This window comes from Nycticebus coucang, chromosome 10, assembly GCF_027406575.1.
Source record: "Nycticebus coucang isolate mNycCou1 chromosome 10, mNycCou1.pri, whole genome shotgun sequence".
Lineage (NCBI taxonomy): Eukaryota > Metazoa > Chordata > Mammalia > Primates > Lorisidae > Nycticebus > Nycticebus coucang.
The window spans coordinates 19,369,749-19,394,597 of NC_069789.1; the positions used below are offsets into that span (position 1 = coordinate 19,369,749).

Genomic DNA, 24,849 nt, shown 5'->3' on the forward strand with positions numbered 1-24,849 from the left:
CCTTGTCTAAACTGGCATCTCTCTTAGAACACAGTGAATTCAATTCAGGAGAAGTATGATCCAGAAGTAAACTGAGCACAGAAGAGCCAGAAGACTTGTCCAAGGGCATTCTGAAAGTCGGGGTAGAGCCCAGTTCCAGCCAGGTGTTCTTGCTGCTGCTTTCTGGCTGCAGGAGGACTGAGTCTGGTGCAGAACCTTCAGTGGGAACATGTCACCTCCTGACCAAAGTGCTGCCTCTGTGTTCTCTCAGTTTCGCAGGCCTCTCTGAGCTGGTGCCGTGTCAGAGACTGTGCTAGGGTTTCAGAGAGAGGGAGCTGAATAGGACCCAGGCCCTGCAGGCAGCGAGCTCGTGTCTTGGAGAAACATGTGATCTGATTATTAGAATATGTGCAACATACCAGTCAAGGTTGTCTTCAGCTGCAGTACACAAAAATCCCAACTTGTTTGGCTTAAATTCATAGGAAGGACATGTAAGTGTTCTCACACTGCAAATTCTGACAGTAAGCAGCTGCTGCTGTTGGTGTCACTACTTAACGTGGAGGGTCCCTTTGGCACTTCCCGCCTTGTCACTCCTTCCTGCTGTGCGGGTGTTGGAGAAGAAACATAACCTCTCCTCAGCCCTTGTACGTTGCTGTTGGGACAGTCCCCTGTAACCAAAGACAAATTATCAAGAGAAAAACAGGCAAGCATATGAACATGTGCAGGGCCCATCCATGAAAGGTCAACTCCAAGTAGTGGCTTAGATTCCATCTTCAATAAAGAACCCAAAATTTTGAACCCTTGAGTCTCCATGGGCAGTAACTTAGGGAGAAGGCAAACAAATGGCACATACAGATAGTTAATAAAGCTTATTGATGTAAGCTCCTCTGGTATCGTCCCAGGGCTGATGAAACTGCAAAGCTGTCTTCTGCGGTTAGACTTGGCTCTCCTGGTGGAGAAGGGTGGGCAGGCTCCCTCATCCTTATAAAATCTCCTGCTTTTAGGCAGACACGGGGAGGGCAGAGCTCTCCTGCCGCTGCTTCATTGTCCTCAGCTCAGCCGTCCTTCATGCTTGTGGCAGATGTCCACTGTATCTCATAACCCAGAGCTCTTTCACGTGGTCACTGCCCCCTTCCACAGAGGCAAGGAAAGGGACCGTGTAACTTTCCCAGGGCAGACAAGAGAAAAGGGTGCCGTGTACCGTGGGAGTGTGAGCCGAGACTGACCCTGAGGGGCATGGAGACAAGCCAGAAGGATGAAAGGGAGCAGCATGTGCAAAACCAGACAGGTGAGGGCAGGAATGTTCTGGGGTGGCGTCCTGGTGCTCTAACGCAAGCACAGTCACGCGGTGAGGCTGGACGGACAGGTAGGGCTCGTTTGTGAGGGGCCAAGTCTGCGCGCCTGCACTCTGACCTGTTGTACTGGGAAATGGTAGTTTAAGGAAGGGACACGTGGGAAGAAAAGCCTGAACTAAGAGTGGTGACAAAGAAAAAGCAGTGAATTGGGGAAATTCTCCCCAAACCAGCAGCTCTTGCAGTGAGGCGGAGTGAGGCAGGGTGGTGTAGGCAGCTGGTGGTGGACAGTGGCAATGTCCTCTGAGCCACAGCAGGTGTGAGGGGACACTGGGTGAGAGGTAGCTATGGCCCATCAGTAGATGGTTGGGAGCAGAGGCCTGGGTGTGATGAGAGAAGTCTGGGCTGGGAACATAGATAAGGAACTTTGGGGAAAGTGTTGGGAAGCTGTAGATATTCGTTGAAATAAAACAGATGGCAGTGTTCCAAGTGAGAGACTGGTCACTGTCAAGAATTCCTGTTGACACGGGAGCTCATAATTTTGCATTTCCTTCCAAAGCCTCACATTTCTTTGCTGAGCTCCTGCTGTCCATCCCTGCCACGCTGGGCTTCGCTCTGTCTCTCTTCTCTTCAGACTGTGGTACCTGTTACTACCTGTTCACAGAAGCTAGAAGACAGGGACGGAGACCTGGACCTCACAAATGGGAGTAAGCTGCCCGCTGGTGTGAGATGATGTTGGCAGGGGAAGCCCAAACTGTCCCGCTTCTCCTTCCCTGGTGTGAGAGTGCACTGGTTGGGGTCTGCCCACACCACAGCTAGCATCATTTTTGGACAGCACATCATTTAAAGTCACTTAACCTCAACCCCTATGGTCGGTGAAAAATATCTGGAACACAGAGAAGAAGTCCCACAAGACAGGAGCACCTAGGGGAGGGGGCCGTAGTGCCGACAAAGCTGTCGCATTTCACTTTTCTTTTCAATAAAACCGTCACCCCTTTCAGGGAGTTTTATGGTGCTCCTTCAAGAGATACCCTAGTGTCTTAGGCCATAGTGGGCTGCTATAACAGAATACCACCAGGGAATTTGCAAAGGGCAGACACTTATTTCTCATAGTTCTGGAGGCTGGCCAAGTCCAGGTTGTGAGGATCTTCCTGCTATGTCCTCACATGGTGGAAAAGCAGAACAATCTAGAATAACCCCATTCTCGCAAGCCCTTTTTAATAGTGGCGTTAATCTATTCATGAACCTGAATACCCCCGCCCCTAGAAAACCCTACCACCCGCACTGTTGCTCTGGGAATTGTGTCCCCAGCACATGAATTTGGGGACACACATTCATACCATAGCATCTGCTACTTCATATATTCAATAAATATTTATAAGGCACTCCCTGTTGGCTAAGCAGCTGGTCTCAGTACTTACAACAACAAAAAAGACCTATGAGTTCTGTGTTTCCATTTTAAATGAGATGGTATTGAGGGCTACGAGAGACACTGAGATGGGGTAAGGGGCTGGAGAGAGCCTCAGGAGGGGGAGAGGTTATGTTAGGGAGGGCGACCAGGAAGCCTTTCCTGAAGCAGTGATTCTGGTCCAGGAGCTGAGTGGAGAAGGCATCAGACCAGGGGACAAAGAATGCAAATGTGGGACTTTCAGAAGAGGAGGTGAAAGGCCAGTATATCCAGAGGGTTCTGTGTAAGGGGAACAGTAGTGCAAAATTTGCCCAGAGCAGTTGGGCCAGATCTTGTGGAGTCTTGTAAACCACAGCAAGGAATGTAAGATTTCATTCTATTTCCAATACTTGCAGCAGGGAATCATTAGAGGATTTTAATCTCAGGAGTGACATGATGTGATTTTTCTTATTAAAAGATAATCCTGTAGTGTTGTAAGAGGTTTCCTGGTGGCCCCCGAAGGTTCACAGACTACCTGCTGGAACTTGGGAATGTGGCCTTGTTGGGAAGAAAAGTATTCTTGCAGATGGAGTTAAGTTCAGATCTCCAGATAAGATCTTCCTGGAGTCTCCAGATGGGCCTTACATCCAATGAGAAGTGACCTCGTGTGATACAGAAAATAAGGCACAGAACGAAGGCCACGTGGAGGTGAGAGGATAAGACTGTGGCTGTGCAGCCACCTTCCTGGAAGCCCGGGGCCCAAGAGACTGGGAGAGGCAGGGAAGGCTGCTCCCCTGCAGCCCTCAAGGGCTGTGGCACTGCCAGCCTGGGAGCTGCTCTGCAGTATGTTTTTTATCTTAAGTCACCAAGATTATGCTGATCTTTTATAGCAGGTGTGTCATATGTAGGCTTGATGTATTTAGGGTGTAGGAGGGGAGTCTTGGAGGGAAAGTCAGGTCTGTAAAGTGTTCCAGCATCAACAGTAGTGGGAATGGTGAGAAACGTTCTTATATAGAACACATTCTGGAAGTAAAACTATTAGTAGGATTTGCTGATAGATAAAATGTTGGGGACAAGAGAGAGAAGTTTAAAAAAAGTATTGGTATTTGGCCAGAACTAAACAGATGACCAAACACTGTCACTGAAATGGGGAGGACCAGAGACTGGGGGGTGGCAGTGTGGGCTGAGGTTTTCAGTGTGAGAGGTGATGGTGGGGGTGGAGGCGGAGGCCATAACGTGGTCGAGAATTCTCTATGGACATATCAGACATATTGGTGTTGAGATGCCTCTGTCACATCCCAAATGAAATTTTGAATGGGAGGTCAGGCCTGAATTTGGAGCTCAGCTAAGAGGGGAAGGCTAGTAAGTTTGGACTCATTGGTGTATAGGTCAGTGGTCCTCTACCTAGCTAAACAATGGAATCTGTCAAAGAGCCTAGAAGAGAAAAAAGGCACCCGTACCTGTGTTCCATAAAATCGTTAGTATATTTAAGAGCTCCTCAGGTGAAGTTAATGTTCAGCCAGGACTGGAAGAACCACCAGGGTAAAGATGGTTTTTAAAGCATGGATCTGAATTGCACCACCTGTGAAAGTTGCCTAGAAGATATAGTGGCATGAATTGGTCACAGGTAGACTAAACTCTGATCTCCCTTAATTCTCAGAGTGACCACACTTTTGGGGCCCTGGCACTATTTTTTTCTGTATGTGGGCCGTGAGGTGAAAGAGATAAGAAGTCCTGGTCCGGGGGGAGAGTGTATTTGTAGCAGAGGTCAGTAGAGGGCTGCGTGCTGAGGTCTGGAGGCTTCTAAGATGATGGGCTTGCTGAAAGGAAGAACCAGCAAAGGAAACGGAGAAGGATTCTTGAGCTGGGAGACGACGGTGAGGAAGAGTGTGTGAAGCCAGCAGAAGAAGGTGTTTCAGGAAGAGTTAGGGCATCGTTTGCTAAATGGTGCTTAGAAGTTGAGGAGGAGAAAGGTAGAATTCGTTTGGGACTTTGGCAAGATAGACACCATTGGGTGGGCTATAGACGAGGGACCTGTTTCAGCAGAGTGGTTTGAATAGAAGCTCAGATTGAAGCCAGTTGAGGGAAGCGAGTGTATTTTGAGCCTGTAAATCCTCCCGCCAAACCTGGAGCAGTGAATTAGGCCACTTACTGGCACATGGCTTCTGCTGTTTCTTAAAATCCAGTATTTCTCAGAGTCAGAATATTTTATTCAAAATGACTTTGTTGAAGCAAATATTTAATCTTCTGGAATGTGGTACATGAATCCCCTTATTAGCGTGTCAGTTTTATAAATGAAGTGTCATCTGTGCCTCTTGTTCCTTTCAATGCGACTTTGCTCTAGAAGATGAAGGTTCTTGGCATTTCCCTGGGTGTTTGCGATTGTTTGGCTCCCACCAGCCGTTTGTCTTGAGAGAGGCAGTGCTCACACAGTGACTTGCAGCTGCTTCACACCTGAATGCCATCAAACCTCATTCCCTGGGCCACAGTCAGGGCTTGGCAGACAGGATGGAAACTTAGGGCTGAAAGAACCCTACTGCAGACGCTGGGACCGCCCCGGGGGAGAGAGGAGGGTGTCTTGAAGTCCCCTGGGAAGAGGGTACAGGAGCCACGTTGTGCAGGGGAGCTAATCCCTGCGGCCCCCTGCCCTTATCCTCTGTATGGTCTCTGTCCCATCCTCAGCACTGTCATTGGTGTCCCATGATACTCAGCAGAGGAGGATGCCTTGTTTGCATGTTCAGCTACAAATTCTCTACTTTACTCTGGCATGCTGCTCTGGAAGGATCTTCGGGCAGTTCATAGGGTGTTGAAAGTCACATTCAACGTGTGTTCAGGGGCTGAGTGCAGCTCCCACAGCCATAGTGGAAGTGCACTTTCTGAACACGGCACCTTAGGGACACACTGGTGACACCAGGAGGAACCTCCAGCCAGGTGAACAGACCGGGGCTTCTCCAAGAATTCTGTTCCATACGGCGAGAGTAGACAGCTGTCTACTTTAAATCTATGGAAGCTCTACTGAGACAACCTCAGTATATGTGTGGTGTGTGTGTGTGTGTGTATAGGTGTGTGTATATACACACATATATAAATATCTTGGGTTGCCTATGACCTGGGAGTCTGTGCCCTCAAAGAACATTTTGAGAGTTTGACTTCTATCCGAGGAAATTATTAAATCATTACAGAATTACAGGTTTGGAGGGCTTCCAATTAAGAAGTCACATTTGGCTGCATCTTGATGTTTGTAAGTGCCGTGTTATGTTTTATTTTCTGTATATATGTATGGTAAGGTATACTGTTAGTACTGTCTTTACAAAATCAGGATTTTTAGGAGTAAAGAAAATCTAGGACTTCCTACTAGAGGTTGTTCAGCTAAAAAACTTTCTACATCCACATTTGAAGCCTCTTTTTTTTACTTTCAAACATATACAAAATAAAAGCGAATTCCATAACCAATACACAGTGCGTACACAGGCAGCTGTCAAAACGTTTGAGTCTTGCCATCCTTCTTTCATTTCATCCCACGGGCACCATCACACACATCCACTTATTAAAATTTTTTCCTGGCATATCATTATCAAGTTTTTAATCAGGAGATGCTATAGTAACATGGTCCTCAAATCTCAGTGGCTTACCATAATAAAGATCTATTTGCTGTTCAAGCTAAATATTTGTCTTGGATATAGGAGGCTCTTGTTCCTGTGTTCTGCCACTCACTGAAGAACGCTGAGGATTCTGTCACCTGATCTGACTGGAAGGTTTGAGAGCACATGTAGTGGGGATAAGACGGAGCCATTGAGGCCAAGGCTGACGTGACACAGCTGGTCTGGTCAGTTTAAGTCCCACTGATCTTTACCTCATGTCTCCCATTCTTGTTTTGTAAACTCAGCTTTAACCTAAAGGTATATATCTTGGGTAGTTGTGGGCAATTGATTTAGGAGATTAACTTTCAAATTAGACATATTGTTTTAGGTCATGGGTTATGTCAATTACTGTTGTTTAAGATAAGGGTTAATATGGTTCTTGCTTTTAACTTTTATGTATAAAATTGTGATTTTTGGAAATGGAAGAGCAGAATAGTCTTGGAGAGGCTGTTCTCACTGTTGTCCGGAATTGCTGCCCTTCTACAAAGTTTGGGGAACCTGTTCGTCTCTGTGTGTTGACTGACTGTGACAGGTGGCCACAGGTTGTTGACTTCAGCTACTAGAAAAGTGTTGCATCTGGCCCCTGGCAAACCTTTCAAGTACCTACAGGAAGGAGCGTCAAGATCCCTGAGCTAACAACAGGTGGTGCAACTCCTTTGTGCTTTTCCTTATAATACGTAGCCTAGCCTAGCGGAGAAATTTCAGGAGAGAGGCCTGAACTTCTCCTACCTCTAATCATTAGAATCTTCTGGTGTTTATCCTTAAGAATGTGCTGTCCTGGGTCACATTGCAGTGAAGGGAGTAAGAACTTGAGAGGGACCATTTTTTATTTTTCTCCTGGGGGGTCTTAAGAGTCCTCCTAGACCAGAGAGCAACCATAAAGTTCTGACAATCCCAAATAAGTGAGTGAAGCAAAGATCTCAATCAGGGGAGCTTTATTAGGCCAAAGTCTGAGAACACACCTGGGAAAAATAAACCACACGCGCATCTGGGACTGTTTTTTTCAAAGGGGGATTTGGGAACTTCAGTATTTAAGGGAAGAAGATGTAGGAAAAAGAAGGGCTAGTGAGGCAAATGGTTACATTCTGGTGAGTCCCAGGAAATCTATTAAAACATTTTACATAAGATAAGGTGAATTTTAGGATAGAAAAGGGAAGTGGAGGGAGCATCAATTAGGCAGATGTCCCTGGGGAGGTGGAGGAACGATGGATCCCGCCTTGTCGCTTTTCTGCACCTGGGATGATAAAGTTGTAATCAACATACCTAGCATGGAATCTTATAGACTTTTAGGAACTGGACATAGCCTGCAGACCCAAAGTTATAATTTGCGTGTCGTTGTTTATGGGAGGCTGGCAGGCCTTGTAGGTGGTTGTCTGATTCATAATGTTAGTAACAGTTATCCCTTTGGAAAGGGGTGTTGCATGAGTAAGCCTCCAGGCTAACATTCTCTTTTGCATATTGAGTTGGGGGGGTACTGAGATTTTTATATTCCTTCACATATTCTATATATCATACTCATTCCTAAGTACTGTTGTTAGGTCCTTAATTTTTTTTTGAGACAGTCTCACTTTTATCACCCTCCATAGATAGTACTGTGGCATCACAGCTCACAGCAACTTTAAACTCTTGGAATCACATGATTCTCTTGCCTCTGCCTCCCAAGTAGCTGGGACTAGAGGTGGCGGGCACCTCCCAGCTAACTTTAGAGACGAGGTCCTGCTCTGGCTCAGACTGATCTGGAGCCTGTGAGCTCAGGCAGTCCACCCACCTCAGCTTCCCAGAGTTCTAGGATTACAGGCATGAGCCACTGCAACCGGCCAGGTCCTTGATTGTTATTAAGGACTGCTTTTTTAAATTTTATTTTATATTTATTTTTTAATTTTTTTTTTGAGACAGAGCCTCAAGCTGTCACCCTGGGTAGAGTGCTGTGACATCACAGCTCACAGCAACCTCAAACTCCTGGTTTCAAGTGATTCTCCTGCCTCCGCCTCCCAAGTAGCTGGGACTACAGGCACCCGCCACAATGTTGGGCTATTTTTTGGTTGCAGCTGTCATCTTTGTTATTTCGCGGGCCCAGGCTGGATTCAAACCCTCCAGCTCAGGTGTATGTGCTTGAGCCACAGGCACTGAGCCAGGACTGCTTTAATAACATCTAACCATCAATGGGGAAAAATTGTCTTTGAAGGACTTGGGGAATAGTCAGTTGTATGCAGAGAACAGAGGGGAGCATGCAGAGAATTTCTACCTGGTACCACCTATACCTGAGAACAGTGGCCACTCCGAAAGAGAGCACATATTGTGGAGATAATGTTGGGATCAAAAGTTCAGTGTTAGGTACTGTGCTGGATGAGAAAAGAATTTCTCTAGACCAAAATTAGAATGTTAAAGTACAGACTATATCTTAGAAGGGAGGGAGTAAAAGAGGGAAAGAGAATGGGGAAACAGATAAGAGAGCAGGGAGATGGCATGGCTTCCCAAAGAAAGGAAAGAGGGCGGCCCACAATTGAGCTCCTGCAGTTGTTGAATTGGGGGTGGGGGAGGTAATTAATTGCAGCTGAATGCTCAAGGCATTGTGAATGTGAATACTGCCTCTGGCTTCCCTCTGGCCGGGCTAAAGACACTTCATCCTCTTGTTTCCCCTAGACACTCAGAAATTGAGGCTAAAGGAACAAATTCTAAAAGACAAAGGAGCTGAGGAAGGTAAATAGAAGAACTTACATTTCCTTTCGGTGTAGGGGCTACTAGCACGAGAAAGAGGAGGAAAGCAGACAGAGAGATGGATTCAGTCTTTGCTGGAAAACTGTGAATTAATAATTTTTCTGTTATTTCACTTTAAAGACTAACCATCCTTCCAGACAATTCATTTAGTTCTTGAGCATCTGTAGAAGAGTTTACCTTCACTTTGCTTCCTAATGAGAGAGGAAACCCGAGAAGGGTGAGGTCTAGGAGAACAGGTCTTCTCAAGGAGACCACAAGGATACACCTGCAGGATCCTCTCCATGGTGACTCAGCTCTTGGGAATTTGTAAACTTAACTTCCTGGAACTTGGAAATTTCCAAGTTCTGTGAAATCCTGTAGTTCTGTAGGGGCGGGAATAGCATCTCCCGCTTGATTCAAACTGGCCAGTGAGAAGGGTACCTGTGGGGTGGAACTTTTTGACTGTCGATAAAAAGGGAAAGACCAAGCCAGTCGGGGAGCTTGGCCATTTGGAATTCCTCTATGCCGTAAGCTCCCGGCTGGTGAATAAAGCCCTTCCTCGTATAAACGTGGTGTTTGGGTGCTCTTTCTCTCCGTGGGGCCTCGTCTCCTTGCAACACTAAGTGTAGTATCTGTGCTAATTTTTTTCAGTGGAGTATTTAGTTTAATCCTTTAATCCCCAGAATAGAAAAGTGGGTCTGTGTGTGACATGTTGTGCTGACACCTACTTGAGAGGAGGGCACAGGTGCTGTCCAGGACATGGTGTGAGATGCCAGGACTCTGGGATAAGTGACTGTGGCCTACACGAGGTTTAGGTGGCTGCGTTCACCAGGAGGATGTAGAAACCCTCTTACTCTTACTCACATGGACTTGGGCCCAGGGAGACCAGAGTTAACCTGGACACTTCATCCAGATTGGAGCAAGGGTGAACAAAGGTGGTCAGAAATCCTCGGAGTAACCCCAAGGCAAAGGCCACAGTGTAAAAGCAAACAGGACCATGGAGCTATGAGGCTCAGAGTGGAAGAGCTAGCCCTGGCTATCAGGAGGGCTAGGCTGGTTTCTGGGAGCTCCCAGCTTGTGTGGCTTAGCTCTATGTTCACTGTTTTAGGTCTATTCCATCTCAGAGTAACCCCTTATTCTGGAGACCTTAAGGGATCTCTCCAGTTTTTATTTTCTGCACAGTTGGCCACCGCCCCTTTTCTGTATTCCCTTGTTCCTGCTCACCAAGACCCCTGAGGCCAGACTTAAATGGTTGGTAAACAGGGACCATGCACTTGCTTATTTAATCACATAGTCTCTTTAATCTCAGAAGGGTCATGCAGAGATCAAAGGAGTAATGTGTTAAATGCCTTCTGTTCATTTTCTCATTGAAATGCTCTTTCCAGGTCTGGGGTGAGTGGGGGACGAGAGTTTAGAGACATGGAGGTGATTTAAAGGTTTCAGGAGCTCACACTATTTGTACCATAATTACCTGTAGGCTATATGCCCTGGCTTTATTCCTTATTCCTGCTCCCATCTAGTACCTGGATTCTTCCTGGTGCTGCTGTACCCAACGCAAGTGGCATTACAAAGAAAACGCCAGCACACTGTCCAAATTGAGTATGGGGTACTGGCCAGCAGAGAGGTTCACATCTGAAGAATTTTCGGCCCCACATCACAAAGGAAGGTTTTTTTTTTTTTTTTTTAATACCTTTTTTCAGTTGAGGGGGGAGGGAAGTAGGTGGGATCTTTGCCAGGTTAGATTTACATGGTTGGGGGTTGGTTAGTTACCAGGGGACCAAGGATAGGAATGCGGTTTTACAAGAGTCTGCTGTGAATCTGGACTAATCCCGGGTCTCCGCAGGATATCTTTGTTAACAGCCCAGTGGGCAAGGCCTACGTGCTGAAGGAGGTGAAGGAGAGGAAAGAAAGTGCAAATTCAGGTGTTTGGCTACCGAATCAGGCTCCTCAGGGCGGCCACACTTGCAGGGCAGGCTGGTGGGCACTCCTGGAGCGATTGTACACCCTGCTTGTGTGCATCAGCCTCGTCTTGTCATTCTGATGCTTTGACACCTTATGCTTCACTGATAATGGGAGACCTGCCCTTCCCAGGATCAGCCAATTCCAGGAGCGCGTAGGAGCCTTTCCTGTGCAAACCAAGCATCCAGAGCCCAAATCCCGGGCCACCTTCTTTATCTCACTGTAGGCCACTGTTGCTCTGTCACCCCAGAGCCTGGTACCAGACAGTCAGGGACAACCCTTGTATTCTGAAGCCTGCTGAAATTATTCCAGCTAGCTAACCTAGACCTGCTCATACTGCTTCACCCACTGCTCCCTGCGGAAACCGTGTTAAAGCTTCCCCTTTGCTCCCCCTACCTCCTGACCAACCCCAGTGGGTTCCCAGGGGGTCCCTATCCCCCAGCCTGGCATGCCTCATTCTTGAGGCCTGTGAGTAACAAGCTTTCTTTCTTTTTTTTTTTTTTTTTGAGACAGAGCCTCAAACTGTCACCCTCAATAGAGTGCTGTGGCATCACAGCTCACAGCAACCTCAAACTCCTGGGCTTAAGCGATTCTCCTGCCTCTGCCTCCCAAGTAGCTGGGACTACAGGCGCCCGCCACAACGCCTGGCTATTTTTTGGTTGCAGTCATCATTGTTGTTTGTGGGCCCAGGCTGGATTCGAACCCACCAGCTCGGGTGTATGTGGCTGGCACCTTAGTCATATGAGCCACAGGCGTGGAGCCACAAGCTTTCTTTTTAATGACTATCATCTCCTGACCATACCTGAATAATAAAAAACCTACATTGTAAAATGCAGTCTCTGACTGATGGCTAATTTCTTGTGTTGACATAACTGAACCAAATTAGAATGCATACAGAGTTGGTAAAACATTGGCTCTGGACATGTCTGTAAGGGTGTTTCTGAAGGAGATTTGCAATTGAATCAGTAGACAGGGTAAAGAAAATTCGCATCTCAGCGGTGTGGGTGGGCATCATCTAAGTCATTGAGGGCCCAAATAGAACAGAAAGGCAAAGAAAGGGCAAATTCTCTCTCTCTTGAGCTAGCACATCCATCTTCTACCCTTGGGCTGGAAATTATGCCATTGCCCTACCTGGTTCTCAGGCCTTTACACTTGGACTGAATCGCACCATTGGCTTTCCTGTTCTGCTTGCAGATGACGTGTTATGGGACCAGTCAGCCTCCAAAATCTCATCAGCCAATTCCCATGATAAGCCTTCCCTCACCTCTCCCTCCCCTCCCATATATCCTATTGGTTCTGTTCCTCGGGAGAACCCTGATTAAAACAGAAGTGGATTCCAAGAAGTGGTGGTTCTCCTTACAAATACTAAAAGATGTGAATGGCTTTGGAATTGGGTAATGGACCCAGGTTAGAAGAGTTTGAAGGTACATACTAGAAAAGGCCTGCGTCACTGCAGATGGAACTTTTAAAGAGGACTCTGGAGAAGGCTCAGAAACAAAAGAGGGAAACTGTGAAGAAAGCCTCAATCTTAGGGAATACCTAAGTGGTCTTGAACAGAATGTTGGTAGAAATATGAGCAGTAACAGCCATTCTTACAAGGTCTCAGACAAGAATGAGGAACATATTACTGGACGGTGGAGGGATGGCCATACTAATTATAGAGTGGCAAAGAACTTGGCTGACTTGGGCTTACGTTCTGGTGTTTTGTGGAAGATAGTATTTGAGAGCATTGAAATGGGATGCCTGGCTAAGGAAATGTCTAAGCAAAATGTGGAGGTTGTGGCTTGGCGTCTCTTGACTGCTTATACTAAAATGTGGAAAGAGAGAAAAGATTTAAAGACAGAATTAATTATTGACCAAAAAAATAAGTAGAATTTAAAGATTTGGAAAATTTTCAGTCTAGCTATATTATAAACAATAAGATGCTGGGTGCCCAGCAGCTACTCAGAAAGCTGAAGTGGGAGGCTCACTTGAACCCCAAGAATTCAAGACCAGCCTTGGCAACACAGATCCCATCTGTAAAGAAGAAAATCAGAAAGGTTGTTGGGAGAAAGAGAACACCAAGGGTATATGACCAAACAATCATCTGGTGAAGCAATTAGTCAATCATCAAAACTTAGGCAATGCAGAAGTGATCAGGGCTGCCACCCCTGATTCAGGGTGCAAAAGCCCAAGTGACCAAGCCTGGGGCTACCCCAGAGATTCCCTGTTAGGGTGACCCCCAGGGTAGCAGTGCGGCAGGGCTGCCTTAGCAGCCCCAATAAACACAGGATTCCAGGTCTGGGAGCCTCAAGGGTAAGACCCAGGCACAGAGGCACCAAGGGACAGCATCGAAAGGGCCTTTCCTGCTCATCTTCATAAAAATGAGACCCATCAAAAAGAATAACTGTCTTTTCTTCCCCTCCCTGTGATCTCACTATATTGGAAGAAAGAAGGTCAGGAAGACAAGCAGACCTGGCCCAAATCATTTTGAATATAATACCTGTCTCTCCTTAATTTACAAGGAGAATCACTTGCAGGTCAATCTCTTTCCCCCCATCCATTCATTCTCCCAAGTATCTCTTCCTCCTCCCTAGTAACCATTTATTGCCACTCAACAGAACTACCCATATTCTTCCCTCATCTTCCTCTCCTCTCTGAAATGAAAACTTTTGGATATTCGGTAATCACTGTGATTCTCCCTATACAAATGGTAAGTCAATTTATAATCTCTTTCTTTTATTAATCTTATTGATTCTCTAATCAATCTAATTATTGTGAGTTGATCTCTTGGTGAACCTTCTGGGGCAAAGAGAGAGTTTCACTTCATCTCCATGCCCCCAAATTGCTGTGTTGAAATCCTAACCTCCAAAGCGATGGATAGTATTAGGAGGAAGAGCATTTGGAGTGATTCGGTCATGAAGATGGAGCCCTCATGAACGGGCTCAGTGCCCTTATAAAAGGGACATGAGAAAGACTGTGCCCTTCTGCCGGGAAGTGGCCGTCATCAGATACCAGATCCGCTGACGCCTTGACTTTGGACTTCCCAGCTTCTGGGACTGTGAGAAATAAATTTATTTTATTTATAAGCCACTTAGTCTGTGGCATTCTGTTACAGCAACCAGATAGACTGAGATACCCACCGATGAGGAGCAACTGGGCTAGCATATGTGAAAAGACCTGATCCATGAATTTGTGCTTGGTAATAGTGTCGCTCGTCATTTTTAGTTTCCTATAAACCATCCTACTTTTCTGGATTTGTAGCCCTTAGGAAAAGATATTAAAAAAAAACAAAACAACAAGCACAACTTTGTGGCCTTATCAGCAAGTACGATATGGACATCTCTGCCCTCAGATGGGTCTCTGGATTAAACGAGGCAGTGACAAAGTTCCATTTTAAGTCCTTTGTATTTACTTTATTTGGTCCTAGTCATAAAACATTGTACATAAACTTTTAAAAAATGTTAACACATTGGATAGCATGCTATTTTTTAAATGGCTTTTCTAATCAGCTTGTCATGTAATTTACTAGAGAAAATATTGAAGGGGAAATCTCACCAGAGTGATAGCACTAACCAGGGGCCTCTTACGGGTGTCTGGGGAAGCTGAGAAGCTGCCGACAGTGAGGATGAGTTCGTTTTAGCTTTGGTTAGAGCGATACAAATCTACCTGTAATCTCACCTGAGCTGTTTCCTTATCACTTTTCCTTCCATTGTTTTTCTTGCCTCTCCACCAAGGCAGTGTCTGGGAGTTAAAGGATGAAAAAGTTCCAGGTAGGATTCTTATGTTTTAAAAACATGACTGCTTGGGATTCTGAGAAAACAGTACTGCAACTGTGCAGTAATGTCCTTCTTACCCCACGTGGGTAGCGAGTCGTGTTTCTGTGCTGCTTTGAACTGGCCCCATGATTAGCAAGCCATAAAATGATGGTGCTCGGTAGATGGTTCAGCAGAACAAGCCGTACCGAGTGTGGAGTCTGGGGGGGTAAAGAGTTATTACCTGATTCTTCCTCCCTCCCAGGGGAGCTCCGTAACTGTGTTGATTAGTTCTCCCCCCCCCAAAAAAAAAGCCCTTTGCTGATTGTTTCCTATGCTATGCTACTATAGCATACAATATTTTTCTGAAAATTTTAATAAATTACGACTGAATAATGCGATTTTTTTTTTTTTTTTTAGCATTTTCACAAGCTTAGGCTCTTATAAGAGGACATGAAGGATCAAAAGCTGGGCTGCCACCCAGGTCCTCACCAACACAGGCATAAGGAAGGAGGAAAAACACTGAAAAAGTTTATTCAATGTACGTGCTTCTTTCAAAATTTCAGTTTTATGGGGCGACGCCTGTGGCTCAAAGGAGTAGAGTGCCAACCCCATATGCTGGAGGTGGCGGGTTCAAACCCAGCCCTGGCCAAAAACTGCAAAACAAACAAAATTTCAGTTTTATGAAGCAAGGCTTGATAAGATGGTCTTATTTGTGAGACTACACAGAGAGTAGATTGAAAAGGCAATGTAGGGGATATGTATTTTAAAAATAGATTGAACAACTGTTCTAAAAATTTGAAAAAATAAAAGTAATCACTTTAATTCTCAACCTAAGAAGGATCATTCAAGATATTTAAAAGTTAAAGAGTAAACAGTTCTAGGAAAAAGGAAATATGTAGAAAAAAGAAACCACGGGGATGGATTAGAGTTGGGTAGTATTACCAGTTTGAGGGGAGAAATGAATACATGCGTGCTGCATACAGTCATGAAGAATTAACCCTGAAAATTTTTTTTTTTTTTTTTTTGTGATTTTTTTTGGCCGGGGCTGGGTTTGAACCCGCCACCTCCGGCATATGGGACCGGTGCCCTACTCCTTGAGCCACAGGCGCCGCCCAACCCTGAAAATTGTTAACACATAGAAAAGAAAGCATTCACGATAGGAATTCCTAATTTGGTCATTTGCTTACTTAAAAATTAAAATTAAAAACAACTTTTGCATGATTTGAGACAAGTGACCAGTAAGCAGGCATAATAAAATGAGAAAGTACATATTGAATGAGAATCATCAGGATGAAAGGAGTTGTTTATATGTTAGATATTGTTTGCTAACTCCAGGAAAGAAAATGATCACACAGTCATGCCTTGCTCAACTGCAGGGACGCTTTCTGGGAAGTGCATCATTGATGTTGCCATTATGCAAAATCAGAGAGCTTACGCACACCTGCCCACTTTAGCCTACCACACACCCAGCCTGTGTGATGTGGCCTGTTACTCCTCGGCTACACACACCTGCATAGCACGTTACTGTACTGAACACTTATTTCAAGCCAAGGACAAGATTGATTAAAGTGGGGTGGGGGGGAAGCTTGATACCTGTTCATCACCAGCCAGTGAGTTTCTAGCCCACCCGAGTTTGAAGTCACTTGTAGCACCAGTGTTACTGCTCACTGTGGTTTGGATAGCAGATACCACTGTCGTCAAGGAACCTGGAGAGGCGCAAGGTAGAGGAGGTCATGGTCTCCCCCCTGGGGGACACACAGTACAGTGGGAAAGGGGTAATGAAAGAGCAAAAGTCCAGGATTGCAAAGTCCAGTCTGTTTTACCATGTTCCAGAGCATTGCATCTGATTTCAATATCCCCATTGGAATTGATTTTGGAGGCCTAGACTACTTTTGTAGATTTTTGTTCAGCAGGGATCAAGCTGACTTAATAGAGAATGTATATGTTGATCCATATCATACTAAATAATGTAAATAAATGAAGCTATTTGTTATACACTGGCACTGTTCTACATCACCGGCATCTCTGCCTGAGCTCCGCCTCCTGTCTGATCAGTGGCAGCATTAGATTCTCTTAGGAGCACAGACCCTGCTGTGCCTGTGATTGATCCAAGGTTGTGGCTCCTTATGAGAATCTAAGGCCGATGATCTGAGGAAGAGTATAATGTGCTTGAATCATCCTGAAACCATCCTCCCACCCCCTGTCAGTGGAAAAATTATCTTCATGAAACTGGCCCCTGGTGCTAAAAAGGCGGGGACCTCTGCTCTACAAAATCCTTGCCAAAGGTGAGTCCATCTCTTGCTGTTTCTGTTGACCCTCTAGTCTCGCGAGTACTTTTATCGCCTAGTACTTTTAGTCACTGGTTTGTAACTATGTCTGTGAATCACATTACAATTGGTTTTGTTATAGTTAAATGAAATTCCGTTTTCAGATTCTGTTGTAGATATCTCTGATCATCAGAACATCCCTCCCCAAGGCCTGGCTGAAATAGTAGCTGCCTTTCGCCCTGGTGTCTCTGTGACGTGGGCTGCTGTACTCAGAACCATCTCAAGCTTCTTTCACACTTTTTCTCAAAAGTAAACACTCGGAGTTTCCTACTTCCTTATGTTGCGTGACGTTGTCACCCTCCTTTCCGCTATTCTCTAGATGCTCCCCAGCTTGCCCATTTCTGTCTTGAAATACCATGCCCCAAATTAGCCAGCCCATTCCAGGAGCAGTAGGGGGGCCAGGGACCAGATGGATTCAGGAACTGACACTCCAAACAGTGAATCTTAACCATTTGGAGTCACATACCCCTTGAGAATCTAAGCTCTGGAATCTGTTTACAAGAAAATGCATATGTGGGCAAATGTATACATTTCCATACAATTCCAGAGGATTCCTCGAGCTCCCTATTATTCATTCATAAACTGTGTACCTGCTGGGACAGTGGATTAAGAACCCTAACTCTGCTGTGTTGAGGCTGTGTATGAGGGAGCCTTTCGATAACCATGTGTACGGGCTGTAGGTAATGTGATTTTCTTAATGTTTGTTTGTTGATTTGGAGGATGTCCCCATGCAAATAAAAACAGCTGGGACACAGATGGAAGGTACAAGCCTGCAAGAGGTGGGCTTCCCAACATTCCAGGGAAAGCCCCGAGTCACCTCTGCTGTGGCCTTTCATTAAAGCATTACACAACAGGTGTGAGGGGCCCACGTGCTGGAACTACGTGCTTAATGATCGCTACTGCTCCTTCCCCGTGGGCCCGACTGCCACCCTGTGGCACCTCAGATGTCCAAGGTTCAACATGCAGTTGCTCGAGGGCTTGTCTCCGGGCTGCAAAACATCTCCATGCTGGCTCAGAGATTGTCCCCCTCCCAGCGCCTCCCTCCAGAACCGGTGACTGCTCTTACAAGCCTGGTGCTCAGTCTCCTACAATGTGCAACTCAAGGTTTTGTTTATTTTTAAGCAGGATGTACTTTATAGATCAGATTTAAAATTACTTTCCAGTTATAATCGCATATGTGTTTTTCTCAGAATCCACTTTCATAAGAAATGTCTTTAGTTGGCTTTTTCCTGAACTGACTTGTTCAGACACGTTCGTCCTTTCAAGATAACACGCTCATGAGATTTTGAACACTGCCCACCAAGCCTCGGACCCAGCTGGGCCCCCTCTGCTGACATTGTTGGATCAAGACTTTCTTGATGGGCTTGACTAGGGAATGGCTCAAACCTTACAGAAAGTAAAACAAATACATGTTTTGATGCTGGTCCTGATGTAATTTTCTTAATGTTTGTGCAACGTTTGGCATCTTTGAACATATGGAAATGACAAAAAGGGGGAAATGTGTTGGTTTCTGAATGTGCTATTTAACCAGATAATTGGGCAAAATATTTGAAAAGAAGTGCTCAATCCTTTGACGGGGTGTGCTTTAATCTTAACTTTTCTTCCTTTCTTGACGTCTATATCTTTGTCATCTGTTCCACCCTCCCTCGCTCCTGTTGGAATATTCTGACTAGCGTGTTTGGGGGGGGGGTGTAGACTGGGGTTTAGGTGCTAATGAGGTTCCTTGGGGGATGGGGGTGGAGAGTGCTGAAGCAGGTGCTGAGTGTTTCCCAATGGCCCAAGGGGTGGGCGCCTTTGTTCCCTACCACACGGAACTTCTGTTTCAGCCTAATGGTGAATTCAAGACCAGAGACACAGATGTGTTAGAATTTCTGGTCAGATTTTACAAAGAGTGATGGACCTTCAAATTTTGGGCATCCACAGTTGAATTTTACCCTTAGCCCCTCATACAGCCGATACACATACGGTGTGTAGAATGTGTTCGCCACCCCAGTGACCTGTTCTTCTTGCAGGCTATGGCCACACGGTGCCCTTGTCGGACGGGGGGAAGGCCTTCTGCATCATCTACTCGGTCATCGGCATTCCCTTCACCCTCCTGTTCCTGACGGCCGTGGTCCAGCGTGTCACTGTGCACGTCACCCGCAGGCCTGTCCTGTACTTCCACGTCCGCTGGGGCTTCTCCAAGCAGGTGGTGGCCATCGTCCACGCTGTGACGCTCGGGTTCCTCACGGTGTCCTGTTTCTTCTTCATCCCGGCTGCTGTCTTTTCCGTCCTGGAGGAGGACTGGAACTTCCTCGAATCCTTTTATTTTTGTTTTATCTCCTTGAGCACCATTGGTCTTGGAGATTATGTTCCTGGGGAAGGCTACAATCAGAAATTCAGAGAGCTCTACAAGATTGGGATCACATGTGAGTATCAAGCGTCACAGGCTGCCCTTTCTGTCCCCGTTTGCCACTCCAAGCTCCACCGCACTTGCAATAGTCGTTCATAAAAACCCTGACTGCTTTATTCCCACTGGTAAGGTTTCCAAATTTCCCACCTTCCCACAACTGTTTCATTTGATGATTCCCTTCGAAAGTCTTCCTGCAAAAATCTTATTACTGAGCTATTTTTCCCAGGTGCCTTAAAATTACTAGTCAGTTTCTTACATTACAGCAATAATGTAATAGGCATTATTATATATTACAATGTAAAAATACATCTTGGCCATTGTACTTGGTAGCCAACTTCTAATTAAAAAAAAAAAAAGTTGCTCTATGTCATTAAATTTTTAAGCCCAAGAATACATGGCCTGAGATAGAGCCTGTTACTGTCAATCATGTTTTTTAATTTACCAGGAATATAGTAAAAGAGCTGCTTATCTCATTTGTCCGTCTGGTTCCTTGAAGAAGAAGTTAGCCCAGGTAACTGTTTTCAGAATGTTATATTTGGAAAATAAAGTCGCTATTAAAATTCAGATGGCCAGGTGACTTATAACTTTTAAATGATTTTTGTTTTAAATTCAATATAATATCATAGCAAACTGAGCCATCCATTTTCAAGAAGCTGTGCAATTTGGTGTGATTTCCTGTTTTTTTAAGCTGCACAGAATTGCAGTTATAAGGTACATTCAGTTTTCATTTCTGCCTTCCCGAGAATTTTTCAATTCATGAGGCACGTCTTCTAGGAAATCACAGCACTCAGGCAGTCAGATGCTCTGTCCTGACCCTGTCTTGTACACTTAACCTCACAAAATGCTTATTTGAAGCGTGTGTATTAACATTTCCATTAACCTAGGACTTGCCCAGAACAAAGACTTCACTCATAAATCCCTAATACCTTGAGCAGTGCCTGGCTACCATACAAATGTAGGAGATACTTGCCAAATTATTACGAAGATGGTTTTATATTTTCTCTAGTTACCATAAGGAACAATTTTTAGAATCTGAATGATATTTCATCAGGGGGCCTGTACCATAATCCAACATATCTCTATCCATCATGTAGGTTTCTCCTAATTTGAGATTAATATAAATAACACTGTAGAAAATCTTTGTATATTTATACTTTTTGTACTTTGATATCCTTCCAAGAAGTAGGATTACTGACCCAAACAAAGTGAGACCTGGTACTTTCCAAATGGTGTCACCAGAGTTATTTGAGCACTGCAGCGGGCTAGTATTAGCCAGTAGCCCTGCAGATGTATTTTGCATGTGCGAATTGGATAGTACCATAAATATTACCTCAACTTTCTTCTCATGTGATAGGATATGTTGTCATTTTTTATTCATGACTTAGGAAAGTAGAATGTGAAAGTAGAATGTTGCTAGCTACAGCACTTTTTTCTTAGGTAAATTGTCTTCTTATAAATTTTGGCCAGTCCTTTAACTGGCCTAGTTTTTCTCATGATACCAAATCTTTGCATAACATTTTATCACTTGTTCCAGTGTGGATCATAGTTCTCTAGACAGTCTCCTAGTTTATGTCTTGACCATTAAGAACTTGAGTATTGGGCAGCGCCTGCGGCTCAGTCAGTAAGGCGCCGGCCCCATATACCGAGGGTGGCGGGTTCAAACCCAGCCCCGGCTGAACTGCAACCAAAAAATAGCTGGGCGTTGTGGCAGGCGCCTATAGTCCCAGCTATTCGGGAGGCTGAGGCAAGACAATTGCTGAAGCCCAGGAGTTGGAGGTTGCTGTGAGCTGTGTGAGGCCACGGCACTCTACCGAGGGCCATAAAGTGAGACTCTGTCTCTACAAAAAAAAAGAACTTGAGTATTGAACAAATGATGTTCCAAAGGTATGTGGTTGTGGGTGGGGTGAAAGCCCACCGTTTTGCCTGAAACCCCTGGGTATTTTTGGTAGCACTCAGGGTTTGGCTGAATAGCGATAAAAAACAAGGAGTGGATTTGCCGGTTAGTCTAACAGTATCATCACAGTTTCTGAAAGGCCAAGAGCACATTCACCCCCCCTTATTATTATCAAAATCTATAGTTAAACTCTGAAGATAATAAAACTTTTCATACTTTAAGATAATCAGTCTCTTTATTCATTTTATGCTGCCAATTATTTCCTACTTAATGTGTTTTCTGAAAATCTTCCTCGAACATTTTATCCCTGGGATGTGAAATCGTAATTTTTGTTACTCTTGGAGTTACCATGTTCGCTTTTTTTCCCTTTCCATGATGCTTTTTTTTTTTCCTGCAAAGTGATTTTTAAAATGTTGAACTCTTTTTTTTGCTATTTTTGAGGCAGAGTCTCAGTTGCTTACCCTCGGTAGAGTGCTGTGGCATCATAGCTCACAGCAACCTCAAACTCTTGGGGTTAGGCTCTTGCCTGAGCCTCCCAAGTAGCTGGGACTACAGGCACCCGCCAAAACGCTGGGCTATTTTTTTTAGAGATGGGATCTGAAAAATGACCATTTCCCATCACAGATTCCAGGGACTAACAGTACCGGACCCAACAGGTATTCTTTATTTTAATAATAAGAAACTGATAGAGTTGCCCAGTGGATGGTCCATATGCCCAAAAAAACAACTGTTGGATATTGGAGAACTCTGGGTTGCTGCTGGATTTAGACACAAGTATGAATAGCCACACACAGAGACCTACTTAATATCAACACCAATTCCTAAAGGAATTTTAATTTAGTTTAAACTGCAGCTTCTATTTTTAGAGTTCTTATTCTGTAGTAGCAGTCCCACTAAGAATATGATTCAGGGCTTCATAAGGTGCCAAGTAGTGTTCTGAGCACCTCATGCTTCATCAAAAACGTTTCTGAAACGTCACTATCTTTTTGTGAGCCACTGATTCTAAAGCAGAGGTGGCAAGTACTCCTTGCACGGAGGTCTCACTTGGATGAGTACAGTGTATCATCTGTCTTTAACAGTACCACATCAGCCCCACGTTTTATTTTTTTTCTCAAAAATTGCAGGGCAGGACGTACCAGCTCACACCTATGATGCTAGTACTTTGGGAGGCTAATTGAGGAGGATTGTTGGAGCCCAGGAGTTGGAGGTTGCAGTGAGCTGTGACAAGGCCATGGTACTCTAGCTTGGAGGAATATCTAGCAAGAGAGCAAGACCCTGTGTCAAAAAGGAAAAAAAGAGAAAAAATGCAGACTAAATTCTAAATAAGCCAAGGTCACTGAAGGCTAAATCTTTTTTCATTGTTGTTTCCTCTTTGACAATGGGTTGGTCCCTCTTTATTTAAGCCATGTCTTCAAACATTCTTAGACCCTAGAAAACTGGCAGTGAACTTATTCCTTAGTAAATATTTGTCTCAGTGTGAACAGTGAGGAGCTGAGTCACTTGTTATTTGGTTTATCCGTGACTAGACCACGCTGAGATGCTGTCCTGTTTCTCACTCAGGTTACCTGCTTCTTGGCCTGATTGCCATGCTGGTAGTTCTGGAAACCTTCTGTGAACTACATGAACTGAAAAAGTTCCGAAAGATGTTTTATGTGAAGAAGGACAAGGATGAAGACCAAGTGCACATCATCGAGCACGACCAGCTGTCCTTCTCCTCCATCACAGACCAGGCCGCCGGCATGAAAGACGACCAGAAGCAAAACGAGCCCTTCGTGGCCACTCAGCTGTCGCCCTACCCAGACGGCTCTGCACACCATTAACCCAGCTCTACTTCGGCAGGAGCAGCCCGCCGTGGCCACTCAGCTGTCGCCCTACCCGGACGGCTCTGCACACCATTAACCCAGCTCTGCTGCGGCAGGAGCAGCCCTTCGTGGCCACTCAGCTGTCGCCCTACCCCAATGGCTCTGCACATCATTAACACAGCTCTGCTGCAGCAGGTGTGACAGAGGTTTCATTGGGCTCATTTTTATCAGAATCTAAAAGCTAAGATGATGCCATTTTAAGAAATACCTACTCTTTTGCAATATTTTAATAAACAAAACAAAAAACAAGCAAAAAAATAGAACAAAGAAAGCCTTGACCTTAGAGGGATGTCCAATAAGTAAAGAAATGGGATGTGTACAACTTTCATGTGTACAAAATTGTCTAGACTTTGCACAGGAAGCAGAGTGCGCTGTGGGGAAGCAGGTTTTATACTTTTAATTGGGAACTTTGGGGTTTGTGTTTAAATCATTTAGCTGAGGATTAAATAGCAACATTTATATTTAAAAGCAAAAAAAAAAAGCATAGATACGTGTTTTATAAATAGGTTTATGTGTACTGGTTTGCATGTTCCCATCCAAAATGATTATTTTTGTAGAATCTATGTTAAACTTACTATTTATAATGCATAGGTAACCATAACTATGTACAAATAAATATGTTTATATCCTGTACATATGGTTTAGGTCACCAGATCCCAGTGTACTTGTTAAATCAAGATTGTAGATATGTTTTTCCCTTGATTTCTCTTTATACTAAAGAATTCCGAGTTGCTATAATAAAATAAGGTGAATAATAAACATAAGGTGAATAAGTATAATATTCTGCTACAATAAATGTTTCTATCCTCTTGCAATAGAACAAACAGTATCCAATGTCTAAAACATTTATAAACTTTTTTTGTAAGTGAACAAATAATGAATAGGATTTGTAAAGAAGGTTAAGACATTTTGTTTTGAAAGTGGGTTGTGGATCTGCCACCACCTAGTACTAAAGCACAGAACTTGAATATAAAATCCCCAAAGGAACAGTTGATATTGCCGTAACCTGACAATTTTAAATTTACAAGCGGAAATAAAAATCAGCTGGTAGTAATCCTGTGTTTTTATATATCAAAAGTTTTCCTTTGTGTAGGTACTACTTTATAGAAACCATAAAGGTAACACTTAAATATTGTATACAGGATACTATTCAGGATTTTAGAAGGGAAGTTAAGAAAGACACTGTGTGATATCAGATGCTCAGTAACCCCTAACCATGTCTCACCTCCCATGCCCAGCTGCCCAGGAGGTGGTGCCTGAGGGATTGATAAAAATCAGTGCAGGGCAGGGCCTCCTCAAGTTAGGCAGCTGGCTCAATAACCTTCCCACCCTGTCCTGTACACAGCTGTGTCATCCTTCAAACATTCTAAGTCCCTTGCGTTAAAACAAGGCTCTCCTTTATTGTATAAAATTGCACCTTATCTCAGAGCAATAAAACCATATATTTGCTTTCAAGCCCAGCCTGAGCAAAGCAAGACCCTGTCTCTACTAAAAGTAGAAAAATTATCTGGGCATGGTGGCGTGTGTCTGTAATCCCAGCTACTTGGGAGGCTGAGGCAGGAAGATCACTTGAGCCTAGGAGTTTGAGGTTGCTATGAGTTGGGCTGAGGCCATGGCACTCTTATCTTGGGAAAGAATGTCTATTAAAAAACAACCAGAAAACATGTCTGGGGTGATATAAC

The 24,849-nt window shown here is 44.6% G+C and overlaps 1 protein-coding gene across 1 annotated transcript in view; it reads left to right on the forward strand.

Annotated features, from left to right (window-relative positions):
- Positions 1-23,984, forward strand: part of KCNK1 (potassium two pore domain channel subfamily K member 1) — a 49,006-nt gene extending 25,022 nt beyond the window's left edge. The window contains exons 2-3 of the mRNA XM_053606836.1: positions 19,032-19,427; positions 22,866-23,984. Coding sequence (XP_053462811.1) covers positions 19,032-19,427; positions 22,866-23,125 — 656 coding nt within the window. The 3' untranslated portion in view covers positions 23,126-23,984. The remainder of the gene's footprint in view (positions 1-19,031; positions 19,428-22,865) is intronic.
- Positions 23,985-24,849: the final 865 nt, after the last annotated feature.